General features: G+C 37.0%; 1 protein-coding gene across 7 annotated transcripts in view; it reads right to left on the bottom strand.

Moving 5' to 3' along the window:
• Positions 1 to 16973, bottom strand: part of REV1 (REV1 DNA directed polymerase) — an 86614-nt gene that overhangs the window by 46789 nt on the left and 22852 nt on the right. For all 7 annotated transcript variants that reach the window (XM_037527956.1, XM_054701905.1, XM_054701904.1 and 4 more), the window contains one exon: positions 7595 to 7763. In XM_037527956.1, the coding sequence (XP_037383853.1) occupies positions 7595 to 7763 (169 nt within the window). The remainder of the gene's footprint in view (positions 1 to 7594; positions 7764 to 16973) is intronic.

The following is a 16973-nucleotide window of genomic DNA, read 5'->3' on the forward strand; positions in this document are numbered from 1 at the left end:
ACAAAACCCAACCTTTTGTTGTCTCCAGGAAACACATTTAGCTACAAAAGATAAAAATAGGCTCAAAGTTAAAGGATGGAAAACAATCCTACAAGCAAATGGACCAAAAAAGAAAGCAGGAACAGCTATACTTATATCAGATAAAACAGATTTCAAACTCAAAAAGATAAAAAGAGACCCCAATGGTCACTACATTATGATCAAGGGGACAATACTTCAAGAAGAAATAACACTCATTAACATATACTCACCAAACGAAGGAGCACCAAAATATATCAGACAACTGTTGTCCTCTCTGAAAACAGACATCAGAGAAAACACATACGTAGTGGGAGACTTCAACACACCACTATCAACAATGGATAGATCAACAAGACAAAAAATAAGTAAAGAAACCAAAGCTCTAAATAAGGACCTAGAGCAATTAGGCTTAACAGACATCTATAGAACACTAAACCCCAAAAAAACGGAGTACACATTTTTCTCAAGCGCACACGGATCATTCTCCAGGATCGATCACATACTGGGGCACAAGACAAACATCAACAGATACACCAAGATTGAAATCATATCAACCATCTTTTCTGACCATGAAGGCATCAAACTAGAAATAAACCATAAAAAGAAGGCAAGGAATTTTCCTACCTCATGGAGATTAAAAACCACACTACTGGAAGACCATTGGACTAATGAGGAGATCAAAGAAGAAATTAAAAAGTTTTTTGAATTGAACGACAAGGAGGACACTAATATCCTAAATGTATGGGATGCAGCAAAAGCAGTAATAAGAGGAAAATATATAGCAATAGAAGCTCACATCAAGAAACAAGAAAGAACGCAAAGAAACAACCTCATCTCGAAGCTCAAAGATCTAGAAAAAGAACAACAAAAAAACCCCAAAACCAGTAGAAGAAAAGAAATAATAAAAACCAAAGCAGAAATAAATGAAATTGAAACTAAAAAAACAATCCAAAAGATCAATGAAACCAAGAGCTGGTTTTTTGAAAAAATCAATAAAATAGACAAACCCCTAGCCAGGCTCACAAAGGAAAAAAGGGAGAAAGCACAAATAAACAGGATCATCAATGAAAGAGGAGAAATCACAACGGACACAGCAGAAATCAAAATAATAATCAGTAACTACTATGAACAGTTATATGGAAACAAGTTTAACAATCTAGAGGAGATGGACAAATTCCTACAACTCTACAATCACCCAAAGCTAGATAAAGAAGAAATAGAACACCTAAACAGACCAATTACAATTAGCGAAATTGAAATGGTAATCAAAAACCTCCCCCAAAACAAAAGCCCAGGACCTGATGGATTTACAAATGAATTCTACCAAACATTCAGAGACGAATTAGTGCCTATCCTTCACAAACTCTTCCAAAAAATTGAGAAGGAAGGGACAATACCAAACACGTTTTATGAAGCCAACATTACACTAATACCAAAACCGAACAAGGACAACACAAAAAAGGAAAACTACAGGCCAATCTCCCTAATGAACACTGATGCAAAAATCCTCAATAAAATTTTAGCTATCAGAATCCAACAATGTATCCATAAGATAATTCACCACGACCAAGTTGGATTCATTCCAGGGGCACAAGGATGGTTTAACATCCGAAAATCAATCAACGTTATCCAACACATCAACAAAAAGAAATATAAAAACCATATGATAATATCAATAGATGCTGAGAAAGCTTTCGACAAAGTGCAACACCCATTCATGATAAAAGCCCTTGAAATTCTGGGGATACAAGGAACATACCTCAACATCATAAAGGCCATCTATGACAAGCCAACAGCCAGTATCATTCTCAATGGTGAAAAGCTGAAAGCAATTCCATTAAGATCTGGAACAAGACAAGGATGTCCACTCTCACCATTGCTTTTCAATATAATACTGGAAGTCCTAGCCAGGGCAATAAGACAAGAGAAAGACATCCAAGGAATCCAAATAGGAAAAGAAGAAGTCAAACTATCACTATTTGCAGACGATATGATATTATACATAGAGAACCCCAAAAACTCCACAGAAAAGCTAATTCAACTCATCAATCAGTTCAGTAAAGTGGCAGGATACAAAATCAACACGCAAAAGTCAGTAGCCTTCCTATACACAAACAATAAATCTGAAGAAGAAGAAATCAAAAAGACCATCCCTTTTGTTATTGAAACAAAAAAAATCAAATATTTGGGAATAAATCTAACAAAAGAGGTAAAGGACCTATACAAAGAAAACTATAAAACACTGTTAAAAGAAATAGAAGAAGACACAAAGAAATGGAGAGACGTCCCCTGCTCATGGATTGGAAGAATAAACATTATTAAAATGGCCATCCTACCAAAAGCAATATACAGATTCAATGCTATTCCAATCAAAATTTCAATGTCATTCTTCAAAGAAATAGAACAATTATTGATGAAATTCATATGGAATCACCAAAAACCCCGAATAGCCAAAGCTCTCCTGAAAAAAAAAGGGAATGGAGGCATCAGACTCCCAGACTTCAAACTATACTACAAAGCCATAATCATCAAAACTGCATGGTATTGGAACAAGAACAGACATACAGACCAATGGAATCGAATAGAAAATCCAGAAATAAACCCACAGATTTATGGTCAACTAATCTTTGACAAAGGAGCAAAGAATATGCATTGGAGCAAAGAAAGTTTGTTCAATAAGTGGTGCTGGGAAAACTGGGTCGCTACATGCAAAAGAATGAAGCTTGACCACCACCTCACACCATACACAAAAATCAACTCAAAATGGATTAAAGATCTAGACATAAGACCTGAAACCATAAAATATATAGAAGGAAATATAGGCGAAACACTACGTGATTTGCACATCAAAGACATCTTTACAGACACATCACCCAAAGCAGTGATAGTGAAGGCAAAGATAAACAGCTGGGACTACATCAAATTAAAGAGCTTTTGCACAGCAAAAGAGACAATAACAAAAACAAAGAGAAACCCCACCAACTGGGAGAACATTTTGCACCCAACACTAATGATAAAGGACTGATCACAAAAATCTGCAAAGAGCTGATGAGACTCAACAACAACAAAGAAAATAATCCAGTCAAAAAATGGGCAGAAGAGCTTAAAAGAAACTTCTCTGAAGAGGAAATGCAATGGCCAACAGGCATATGAAAAAATGTTCAACATCACTTGTCATCAGGGAAATGCAAATCAAAACTACCATGAGATACCATCTTACACCAGTGAGAATGGCACATATTAAAAAAACTAGCAACAACAAATGTTGGCGAGGGTGTGGAGAAAAAGGAACTCTTCTGCACTGTTGGTGGGAGTGCAAACTGGTCCAACCACTGTGGAAAGCTGTATGGAGATTTCTGGACCTACTAAACATAGAGCTTCCATATGATCCAGCAATTCCACTCCTAGGTATTTACCCAAAGGACACAGAAACATCAATTCCAAAGAACACCTGCACCCCTATGTTTATAGCAGCACTGTTTACAATAGCTAAGCTTTGGAAACAACCCAAATGCCCAAAAATAGATGACTGGATCAAGAAGATGTGGTACATATATACCATGTAATATTACTCAGCATTCAAAAAAGATAAACACATGCAATTTGCAGCAACATGGATGGCGCTGGAAGGGATCATGCTCAGCGAAATAAGCCAAAAAGAAAAAGAAAAATACCGGATGGTCTCACTCATAGCAGGAATCTAGAAAACTTAAATAAGGGACCAGGAAAATGAATAACTATAAGAAAGTGAAAATCAAAATCAACAAAAAACTATGAACCAGAGACACTTTTAGGGGGGCGGGGGTGGGAGGGGAGGGATTGGGGTCAGAATGGGGGGGCTGCAATTGTATGGGGAATATAACAATAAAATTTATTAAAAAAAAAAAAAAAAGAAAAACAGACCTGTTATTTAACCAAAAGGATTCCATGCTATGACGTTGGGCACTTATTTTATATAATAACATCTATGCTCAGACAGATCCATTTTCACATGGGCCAACTCATCTATAACAAGCTTAATGTCCACAAGCAGACTCAAACTGGAGTCAGAATATCTGGATTTTCAATCCTGCAGTTCTTGAGCAGTAAACCTTATTAACTTATCCCTGCCTTCTTGTATACGAAATGAAATAAGTCATATACTCATGATGCCCAAAATTACTTCAGTTTCAAACAGATAAGATTAAGCTTAACTTTCAACTAAAAATAAAATCCATTAAGATCATTTAAGACATACAAATGCCTATATTGTTTTTCCTCTTAGAGAGAGAATTCTCTCTAATGGCATTCATGGTAAGAAGGCAGAGCCGGTGTAACTGAAAAACACCCACTTTCTAAGCAAATCAAGCCCTAGCAAAAGCCCCTTTCACACTTACTTTCCTACTATTTATTGATCTGATCTCCCTTCCCATGCCCTCCAAAGTCAAACTAATATGCCTAGGTATAAATTCTAGCACTAGCACAATGATAGCACAGTCTGTAACTAACAACACAAGCTCAACCCTGGAATGATACCTTTTTTTTAAGATTTATTTATTTATACAAGAACTGGGGTACAGTCAGAGGCACGGGAGGGTGAGAGAATTCACCAGAGACAGAGCGGGGAGTAGAACAGGCAGACGGACCGAGGACACTGCTGAGGGGAGCATTGGGCAAGCAGGAGAGGTCTGCTGCGCCAGCTGGGAATCGAACCCACGCTGCAGAGGCTGCGGACAGCTTCACAGCACAGTGCTCAACCCACTGCGCCACCGGGGAGGCCCGTTACTACCTTCTTACATTGCAAACTTCAGTTTATTTTTAAGGAACACATAGCTAAAAGTCATATTCTTTGAGTCAGGGAAATGCAAATCAAAACCACAATGCATTATCACCTTACACCAGTAAGAATGGCACATATCAAGAAAACTAGCAACAACAAATGTTGGCAAGGATGTGGTGAAAAAGGAACTCTCCTATACTGCTGGTGGGAATGTAAACTGGTCTAACCACTATGGAAAGTTGTATGGAGACTCCTCAGACTACTAAAAATGGAGCTACCATATGACCCAGCTACCATATGATCCACTACTAGGGATATACCCAAAGGACACAAAAACACCAATTCAAAAGAATACCTGTACCCCTATGTTTAGAGCATCACTATTTACAACAGGTAAGACTTGAAAACAACCCAAATGCCCAAAAACAGATGACTGGATCAAGAAGATGTGGTACATATACACAATGGAATACTATTCAACAATCGAAAAAGATAAACGAATGTCATTTGCAGTAACATGGATGGAGCTACAAGGGATTATGCTCAGTGAAGTAAGTCAGAAGGAAAAAGAAAAATATCAAATGGTTTCACTTTATAGGATAAATATAGGGGAACCAAATAAGGCATTAGGGAAAAAATAGTAAAAAAAATAACAAAACAAAAATAAACAGACAACTATAAATCAGAGACATACTCAGGGGAGGGATCAACTGAGGGAGGGAAGCGCAAAAGGGACTATAGTGATGATGCACGGGTGAACTAATGGTGGAAATTCTATGGGGACTACACCTGAGAAAAGAAAGCAAACACTATAAAAAAAGAGCCTCCCTGGTGGCGCAGCGGTTGAGCGCTGGGTTGCGAAGCTGCCCACAGCCTCTGCAGCACCAGTTCAATCCCCGGCCACCAGGTGAGGGTCCCACATGGCGCGCAGACCTCTCCAGTGGCCCGCTGCTCCCCTCAGCAGTGTGTTTCATCAGTCTGTCTGTTCTGCTACCTGCTCTGGCTCTGGTGAATTCTCTCACTCTCCCGCACTTCTGACTGTACCCAGTGCTTGTATAAATAAATAAATAAATAAATAAATCTTTAAAAACAAAACAAAAAAAAATTATACAAAAAAGAAAAAGAAAAAAAAAAAAGAAAAATGATGTAAAAAAAATATATAATTTTTTTAATCATGTTCTTTGATTCTATATAATGAATGGACAGTATTAGGTCATAAGCATACAGCACAAAGAATTAATGAAATGTCATAGAGATGGACCTTCAATTTAATATCCCAATTAAAGTTAGATGCTTAATCTGTAAGATACATTTGGTTTTCTGCAACCAAGATGCACTTTTAAAAATGTGCCTTTATACTAGAAGGGATCATGCTCAGTGAAATAAGCCAAAAAGAAAAAGAAAAATACCGGATGGTCTCACTCATAGCAGAAATCTAGAAAACTTAAATAAGGGACCAGGAAAATGAGTAACTATAAGAAAGTGAAAATCAAAATCAACAAAAAACTATGAACCAGAGACACTTTTTGGGGGTGGGGGGCGGGAGGGGAGGGATTGGGGTCAGAATGGGGGGGTTGCAATTGTATGGGGAATATAAAAACAAAATTTATTATAAAAAAAAATAAAAATGTACCTTTAACCTTCTGGAATTTATTTTCTAATACTTCCCAATATTTATAGAATAAAAACAATAGAACTCCTTACATATTATGCCTCTACAATACACCAGGCATTATACTAGGTAGTTTGCATGAATTATTTCCAGCTGTCCCATAACTATAGTAGGCAGATATTAACTTTCTTTGACAAATGAGGAAACAAAGTTCAAAAGGGTTGCATGCTGTTCCCAAAGTTACGGGGATACAGATTGCTTAATTCAAATGTGAACCCAGATATATCTCCAGAGAGGAAAAGCCTTTCCACTACTGTGAATGCTGCCTCTCACTGTCTCTATGCTGCTCTAGATGGTATACAAAGGAACAGAGTAAAGCTCAATCTGCTGAATAAATGGAAGATATAGGAAAAAAGCTTGGCAACTGACAAAAAAATAACTTCTCAGTTTATTTATCATTTCATTATACAATCTGATCATTCCTCCATAAAACAACTATAGTCTATACACAAAATCATGATTCTAATATTTGCACTATTTCATTAATCTAGCAGTCACACATATATATTAGATGACTTCAAAATAAAAATCACTTAAGTTATGGCTTATCACCAAGGTTCCAGAGATAGGATTTACCATATATCAATCCCAAAACAACAGCAGAGGAATAATATAAGAACTTAAAAAAAATCCATTAATAATATTGCAAACTGCTCTTCCTCCTTGTCACCAATCCAGTATCCAGGTTCACATTACTCTGATGATCTTTTTTCCCCTTAGCATGTATTAACTTTTAGAACAGGATATAATTTTCTCATATATTAGCATATTGTTTATTATCTGCTTCCTCCAGTAGAACATAAGCCCCAAGAGATCCAAAGAAGTGGTCTTTGTCTTGTTCATCGACATACTCAAGTACACAGAACAATGCTTAAACCTAAATAGATGCACAAGTACATGCTGAATGAGTAACATGACTGGAGGCACTGCAGAGGTTGCAAAAATACTAAAATGCCAATTTAATAGGATACCACATCCTAGGGTAAATGTATTATCAATGTGAGGTTAAAGGGTAAAGCAGCATTGTTCAAAACGCTAATTACTTTTCACCCTTAAGAGGGAATGTTAGATAATTATTGTGTAATTATGATACAAATAAAAAGTACTCCATTCTTAAAACTTACCAATTTAATTAAACTTACCTTTCTACAATCCATTCTGGTCTAATAACTTTTTCTCCCTTTAATTCTTTAATTTTGGCATTAGGAAGATTTGTAGCAATAATGTGTGTTGTTTTGGATCTGGAATAATACACATGGTACTGGCCCCCATGCAACATCATTAGCTTCCTTAATTCCTCGGCAGAAGGATCTGAAAAAATATTAAAATGTATTAATAGTCTTACATATAAGAAAGGAGAGCCCTAACTGAATAACCCCTTCAATGGCAAATTTAAATAACAGATAACTGGTTCACTTAATTCCTGACTGCACTAACAATAAAAAAAAGTGAAAAATGGGACTAATACTACAATTCTTCAAGTACTCAATTCAGTCAAGCCATAAATTACAGGCCATATAATATATGCACAGACTCCAAATACAGACAGACTAGGTTCAAATCCTATTTCTAACCCTTGCAAATTGTGTGGACCTCAGGCAAGCTACTTAACTTTTGAGGGTCTCAGTTTTCTCAGATGTAAACTGGGGATAGTAATAGTGCCTCAGAAGGCAATTGTGGGATTAAAAGAGCTAAAAATTATAAAAAGCTATGAAAAGTGCTTTGCACAGAGTTAAGAACTGTGTCAGCTATTGCCAATATTATTACCATATCTTATATCCCAAAGCAGGAAAAGGGAGAAATTCCAGGGCTGAGAAGTATTTCTATCTCTGTATCCTCAATTTTTTCCTATCCAAAATCACTCCTACAAATCATTCTGTTACCCACCCTTCAGTATCTTTTTCTTCAAGAATGTCCTTGATATACTCCAAGGAATAAGAAGGAAAGTGAAAAATCAAACAAAACAAAAACACATTCAGGGAAATTCAATCCTCCAAATCTTTACAAATGATGTTACACTCCAGATAAAGTCACACTACAGAGTTTTGATATCTAATGACCATTTCATTTCCCATATTGCTATAAATAAACCTAAAGTTAGGCCGACTGGAACCATCCCAAATAGTTAATAAAACTAACGTCTCTCAATCCCCATTACACACACTCATTGTACCTATTTTTAAATATATTTCAGTATAAAGAAAGACAATTACCAACAAAACTACACATCACCACTGACATTTTGGCAATGATCTTTTAAATGAAAGTGTCTCTGAGGCTCAGCAGCTCGTGAGGGTGACTTCAACAAACCAGAAAATAAAACATGAATCTTGGTTCTAACAAATATATTTTTTAAAGGACATGTGTCATTGAATTGCTTCCTTAAAGTTCTAATACATTTTTAAGCAAGCAAATTATTAATACATTTAATAGTTTCTAACAAGTAGTACCAATATCAAGTAGATCAGAGAAAAACAAATCAAAGATGGAAGAGAATGAGGTAACTTTCCACAGTTACACAGCTAGTAGTATTTAATTCAGATCTAGATTTGTGTCTCCAAAAACACATTCGTAAATCAGCCTTACCATGCTATAACTCTGAATTGAAAGGTCTGGTTTTCAGTTGTTGATTAATACTGAAAAGTGGTATCTTGGGCAACTGACTCATCTCACTTACCTCAGTTTCCATCATTTACAAAATGAGGGGCTAACTTACAAAACTTATAAAACTATTGTACAGTTCCATGCACTAAAACCATTATCTTTAGCAAAAAAACTTAAGAATATTTCACAAGATTGTGAGGGAAAGCAAAGCAGGTGAGATCACACCCAATTTTACAGATAAAGGAAATAAAGCAGAAAAACACAAATGAGGAAAAAGATGCACACACACACACATTACTAAGACACTAGAAGAGTAAGTTAACAACTCACACATCTTGATTAGCTAATAAACTATAATATTTTTTAGCTATCACAGGTACAAAAAATTCAACAGTTAAAGTAGTTTTAAAAAAAGTAAAAACTATCATTAACAGATGACATGGAAATATGCATAGAAAACCCTAAGAACTACTAGAAATAATAAATGAATGCAGTATGGCATGAGGGCACAAAATTAATATACAAAAATTAGAGGCAAATCTATACACAAATAATGAATTGGAGGAAAGATAAATCAAGAAAACAATCACATTTATAATCCTATCAAAAATACCTGGAAGTAAACCTAAAAAAATAGATGAAAAACCTATATACTGGAAACTGTAAGACATTGCTAAAATGAAATACACGACAAAGAAATATAAATATATTCTATGTTCATGGACTGGAAGAATAAACATTGTTAAAATGCTCAATTTACAGATTCAATGCAAACCCTATCAAAATCTCAATGGCAATTTTCAAGAAGAGAAAGCAAACAATTTTAAGATATGTATGAAACCACAAAAGACCTGGAATAGTCAAAGTAATTCTGAGAAAAAAAGAAGTGGATGTATCTTACTCTCCGACTTCAAAATATACTGTAAAATAATCAAAACTGTAGAGGATTGGAACAAAAACAGACATACAAACCAATGGGACAGACGAGAATCGAGAAATAAACCATCACATTTAGGCACAATTAATCCTCAATAGAGAAGCCAGGAGCATACAATGAAGAGTCAGAAGCCTCTTCAGCAAATGAGGCTGAGAAACCTGGTGAGTCACATGTAAAATAATCACACTAGATCATTATTCAACATCATATACAAAAGTTAACTAAAATGGATTAAATACTTGGATAAAGATGTGTAACTACAAAATACAAAGAATTTTAAAAAACTTTGGTAATATACTCCTGGATATATACCAAAGAGACATCTTTGGAGATTGAACTCCAATAACAAGGAAAACAAAAGCAGAAATAAATGGGACTCTATCAAACTAAAGTTGTTGTATAGCAAAAGAAATCACCACAAAATTGAAAATAAACCCTACTGTGAGAACATGTACTTGTTCATCAAAGCCGAAAGGACCTGGTGTCCAAAATACGTAACGAATTCATACAACTCAACAACCACCACCAAAAAAACTCAATCAAAAAATGAACAAAGGATTTGAATACACATTTCTCCAAAGAAGATATTCAGATAGCTAACAGGCACATGAAAAAATGGAAATCAAAATCACAATGAGCCATTATCACCTTACAGCTCTGAGAATGGCCTATATCAAAAGACTGGAAACATGTTGGAAGGGTGCAATAAAAAAGACCCTCGTTCCCTGTTAGTGGGAATGTAAATTGATGCAACCCTATGGAAAACAGGGAGGAGTTTCCCTGAAAATCTGAAAATGGAAATACCATACCCTCCTAAATATTTATCAGAAGAATATGAAAACACTAATTCAAAAAGATTTTTATTTTCCTATGTTTATAGCAGCATTATTCACAAAAGTCAAGACATGGAAACAATTTAAATGCTCACAGATGGATGACTGGATAAAGAAGTTGTGGTATATATAATAGCTGATTTTGCCTTTTGCAAAAATACAAATAGAACTTGAGGTGATTATGTTAAATGAAGTCAAACTGAAAGGCAGTTACTGGATGGTTTCTCTCCTATATGGAATATAAACCACCAAAGTAAATAAACTTAAATTATAGCAAAAACAATTCTTAGGATAGGGAGGTAGAGAACATCAATCAACCTGATAGTGGGAAGAGCACTAGATCTTGGTGGTGGGTAAGTGAGGTTTACATACACAAGAGTCGTGAAAATGCACTCCCGAAATCAACCTAACTTTTAAAAAAAAATCTTAATCAACCAATAAAATTTTATTAAACAAAACAAGTAAAAATGAAACCTAAAACTCAGGATTCATAGGTAGTCAGTGATTGCAGGAGAGCCTCTAGGAGTGGGAACTAAGGGACAGAGTCTGGACTGGGGGGAAACTCTGTGCATTACTATTCTCATCTCCTCGTTAAACTTTTGATCTTGGACTATTTATATAATCTAAAAACCTCAATTAAATTAAAATAATAAGTATGAAGGGCAGAACAAGGGTGGAGACTGCTCCATTTCCCATAGGTCAGATTATACTCCTAGAGGATGTGATTCTATTTTTGATACAATATATACTCCAGTTGATAACCAAACAACCAGCATCTTTAATCAGCAACCCTATACTTATCACTTATGGTATCTGGAGACAGAAATCATATCTAATAATGAGCATATCCTTGATGCACATATTTTAGGCATCCCACTTAGAAATCCACATATGCTTTTTAACACCAAATGACTAATGTACCATTAATGAAGTTCTATAGGAACTTAGAGCTGACAAACATTTGACTGAATTGACCTGAAACTAAGCAGGATTTTTCACATTCTGATAAACTGAGTAGAGATCTGGCCATAGAACTGAAAGCACACTTTCAAAGAAGTGGAAATAATCTAGTTTTGAAGCACTGTGAATTAGCATGAATATTTTAAGAGGAAAGCACAGGTCTAAATTTATGCTCTAGAGTTCTAGGGGGAAAAAACAAAACTAGAACCACTACATAGTGCTTATCTCTTTAAAACAAATTCTACAAATTTTCAAATCTTGGACAAAAGCTTTCCTTGATAAATTTCTATCGAGGAAATATTCATATGTGCATCATTCTTTTTTTCAAACAATTTGATTAGAATGTTGGTTGTGCTACAAATTTGCTAAAAGACAAATGACTGCTTATATCATCTCCTTTGTTCTACAGGAATCTTAATACTTCATTTGATTCTCACAATCCTATAAGTTAAAAAAAGATACAGAAATAGACAAACACTAGGTGACTCATCTGCTATTGTTCTGATCTTTTTGTCTCCCCACTCCTATCAATTACTTCCTCTCCAGTTAGCCATGCTTACCTTAGACTGTTCTCCCTAAAGACTTAACACAATTCAACTACAAGTCAAATAAGTCAAAATAAACAAAAACTAAAGATAAACTTCAAAACCCTAGAGATCACATTTTTGAGTACCTAATAAGTACAAATACCTATCAGACACTGGCAAAATCACAGAGTTGCATAAATTAATATAGTAAGTCTCTCCCATGTTGGAGGTTAAATTCCCACATCCCTGATTTACAAGATGAGGGTCTCACAGGAAATGAAGATCTGTATGTATTCACAGAAAATAATTCCTAGGAGGTAAATCGAATTCCAGAAAACTAGGTTTGTCATCATAAATGGAGTCTTTTCCTTAATCACCACATTCATATGCTCAGAAAACATTAATATATGGCTAAATTTTCAAACAAATGTCCTATTATTATGCTTGCATATTTTTGTTTTGATTTGCAAATCATACCAAAGCACTTGCTTGCCCAACTCTCTTTTCAAAAACTTGAGCAGTGCCAAAGTCACAGGACCTAGCTAGTCTTTTATGCATATACTGAAGTAACAGCAAATAATCAGAATACCTGTTTCCATACTGAATGTGTTGATCCCACTCTAGAGAAGAGAGCAAATACAATACACTAGAATTGAAACATCAGCTTATATAAGGCATTTTCATCAAAATAAAGTTCCCAGGCACTATCTCCCAGAGATTACATTCAGTAACCCTAGACACAGACCTTTTTTAAAAGTTACGGATTTAAGAAGGCAGTTGAATTGGCATCCAAGTGAAAATACTTTAACATTCTATGGTACAAATACAAAACCTTGTTCATTCATTCACTCACTCAATATTTACTGAGCATCTTACAATGAATTCTAGGCCCTTAGGATGCAGAAATGAACAAGACTCATGTCTATCCCATTGATACTGTAACAGGGTGGTCCCCAGGAAAGGGGGAGGTTCCCTGCCCCACCCAAGAGAGGGTGGAGCTAGCAGGGAGAGGAGAAGCTGCAGAAGAGACTGAGGAAGGAAGCAGGATGGAGCCAGAAGGAGACCTGGAGGAGGCGCATGGAGCTTAGAGACATGTGAAAATACTGCGCTTGTCTTTTGGTCGTGGACTGGGTGACACAGATGTGGGTGAGACCCGTGGGGAGGTGACAATGGCAGCTTTTATCTTGATGTTGATTTTGCTCTTTTCCTTCCGGGCTTGTCTGGTTGTTTCTGACCCTTTTCTGTGGGTCCCCACTCGAAGATGCTTTAGACTTGTGGCAGGCTTTGGGGCCTTGTTCTGGGCCGATCCCATATGGATGGACTTTTACCCACGAGGGGACGGGTAACTTTGGGTGCTTGATTTAGAAACTAGATTCTTTGCCTTTCCTGTATTGTTTCCTAATTGTATTAAAGTTCCTTCCCATTAAAGTCTCATATGTTTTGTGTTGATGTGGGGATGGCAGAACCCATTTAGAATAGGCAGGTTTGCGGGGTTTGGGCTGCCCCTCTCCCTGTTCTATAACAATACTTCTACTTCACTGGGCAGACAACTGAAGTCAGATACCAGTTTAGGTACAAATAAATTCTATGAAGAGGAATAAAGCAGAGTAGAAGGGTAGGAATAAATGTGGGGAGAAACAAGTGGAGGTATGACTATTTTACATAAGGGTGGTCAGGCAAAATCTCTTGGAGAAGGTTAACATCTGAGCAGAGATCTGAATAAAGATGACCTGGGGAAGGCCGAAAGAATAGAAAATTTAAGGACCTACAGTGTTATATCTGATTCTTGCTTGGCTAAGGGATACTACATAAGCGGATTTTCAGATTTTTTTTTTTTTAAAGATTTATTTTTATTTATTTATTTATATAAGCACTGGGTACAGTCAGAAGCGCAGGAGGGTGAGAGAATTCACCAAAGCCAGAGCGGGGAGCAGAGCAGGCAGAAGGACCGAAGTACACTGCTGAGGGGAGCAACAGGTAGCAGGAGAGGTCTGCCTGCCATATGGGACCCTCCTCTGGTGGCCGGGGAGCAGCCGGGGATCGAACTGGCGCTGCAGAGCCTGCAGGCAGCTTCGCAACCCAGCGCTCAACCGCTGCGCCACTGGGGAGGCCCTGATTTTCAGATTCTTAATGGATAAATATAATTCCAGTTCACAGAAGTGAATAAAGGAGCTTTTCATCAGAGGCAAAAGCATAAACACAAGTAAGAAATGGGTAATACAAAGACAAACCAAAAATATTAGAATAACCATGTTGACCAAAACTATGAATGAAAGATAAAAATGCTGGTTAGAATGAGGACCAAATTGTCTTTACCCATTCTAATACTGAAAATGCTTTACCTATCAAGACCAAGCTAAAATGTCAATTTCTCTTCTGAGGGATTTGCTATAACTCCCAAAGGCAATTACTTCTCTTCTACGTAGTACTTTTTACTGTTCACGTCTAACTCCCAGAGATTATGCAACATAAAACCCACATTCTCCAGCAACCATCGTATCTGTTCAAAAAACGTAAAATCAGCATACAAAATATATTTGTTCAAAGATAGTAAATTAAGATGGAAGGTACAAAGATTGAAAAACTCAACACAACAAAGATATTAATTCTCCCTAAATTGATATACAGATTTAATGTAATTCCCATCAAAATCTCAGCAAGGCATTTGTTTTGTAGACATAGAAAAGCTTATTTGAAAATTTATATTGAAAGTCTCAAGTCCTAAAATAGCTAACAATCTTCTCAAAGAAGAATGAAATGGAAAAAATAACTCTAACACCCACCACAAAGGTACAGTAATTCAAAACAGTGTAGTTACTGTTGAAGAGAGCACTATATACATCAATGGACTAGAGAACCCAGATATAGACCCACCCAAGTATAACCAACTGATTTTCAACAAAAGCACAAAATTAATCCAATGGAGGAATGTCTGCTTTTTCAATAAATAGTAGTAAAGCATTTGGATATCCATAGGTCATCAAAAAAAAAAAAAAAGATTAATGCAAAATGGACTGTGAATTTAAACATAAAATTATGAAACTTTCAGAAAAAAACTCGAAGAAAAGCTTTGGGACCAAAGACTAACCAAAGATTTTGATTTGAAAGCATAATGCGTATGAGGAAATATGATCAAAGAAACAGACCTCATCAAAACTGAACACTTTTGCTCTGCAAAAGACCAAATAAAGAGGATGCAAGACAAACTACATAGAGGGAGAAATATCTGCAAATTATTTATCTGACGAAGAACTGGTATCTGGAATATATAAAGAACTCTAAAAATTCAACAGTAAAAAAACTAAACAATACAATTAGAGAATGAACAAAAGACATGTACATACAGTTCACTAAAGAGGATTAGTAGTTACCAGGTATTAAGGAGAGACTGAGAGCAGAAGGGAAGTAAATGTGGTGATAAAAGGGCAACATGAAAGATCCTTGTGGTGTGGAAATACTCTGTTATCTTGATTTTATACCAATGTCAAGTTCCTAGCTGATACTGCACTACAGTTTATAAGATGGCATCATAGGGAGAAAGCAGGCAAAGGGTTCATGCTATCTCTGTACTACTTCTTAAAAATGCATGTGTATCTGCAATTACTTCAGAAAAATCAAATGAAAAAATAAGATGGAGGGCAAAATATTAACTTCAGCAGGAAAAAGATTTTTTGGGGGGCAAAAAAAGGGAGGGAGAGATTAGGCAAACCGAAGCAAAATATCCAGAAGATAGAGATTCTTATCTCTAAGATCAAGTTCAACGTTAACTGGTTTGAAGGGATGGGGATTATCAAAGAGAAGTTCAGATGGCAGAACTGGGAGCCTTATTTATTTTTAAAAAAGATTTATTTTTATACAAGAGCTGGGGTACAGGCCAGAGGCGAGGGAGGGTGAGAGGATTCACCAGAGACAGAGCGGGGAGCAGAACAGGCAGATGACCCAAATACACTTCTGAGGGGAGTAGCAGGCGCAACAGGAGAGGTCTGCCACACCATGTGGGAATCTCCCTGGCTGGCCTGGAATTGAACCCGAGGCTGCAGAAGCTGCAGACAGCTACACAGCACTGAGCTCAACCCACTGCGCCACCAGAGAGGCCCTGAACTGGGAGTTTTAAAGGAAACAAGAACCTTAGGAATATTAGTAAACATCTATGAGGAACATGATGATTAAAAAAATCTACGAGGGGCCTCCCCAGTGGCGCAGCGGTTGAGCGCTGAGTTGCGAAGCTGCCTGCGGCCTCTGCGGCACTGGTTCGATCCCCGGCTGCTCCCCGGCCACCGGAGGAGGGTCCCACATGGCACGCAGACCTCTCCTGCCGCCCGCTGCTCCCCTCAGCAGTGTACTTCGGTCCTTCTGCCTGCTCTGCTCCCCGCTCTGCTCTGGTGAATTCTCTCACCCTCCCGCGCTTCTTTTTTTTTTTTTTTTTTTTTTAATAGAGGCATGTTTTATTTATTTATTTATTTGTTTGTTTGTTTTGTTTATACATGCACTGGGTACAGTCAGAAGCGCGGGAGGGTGAGAGAATTCACCAGAGCCAGAGTGGGGAGCAGAGCAGGCAGAGGGACCGAAGTACACTGCTGAGGGGAGCAGTGGGCGGCAGGAGAGGTCTGCGCGCCATGTGGGACCCTCCTCCGGTGGCCGGGGAGCAGCCGGGGATCGA

The sequence above is a fragment of the Talpa occidentalis genome, unplaced genomic scaffold, assembly GCF_014898055.3.
Source record: "Talpa occidentalis isolate TD23 unplaced genomic scaffold, MPIMG_talOcc4v2.1 talOcc4.5, whole genome shotgun sequence".
NCBI lineage: Eukaryota > Metazoa > Chordata > Mammalia > Eulipotyphla > Talpidae > Talpa > Talpa occidentalis.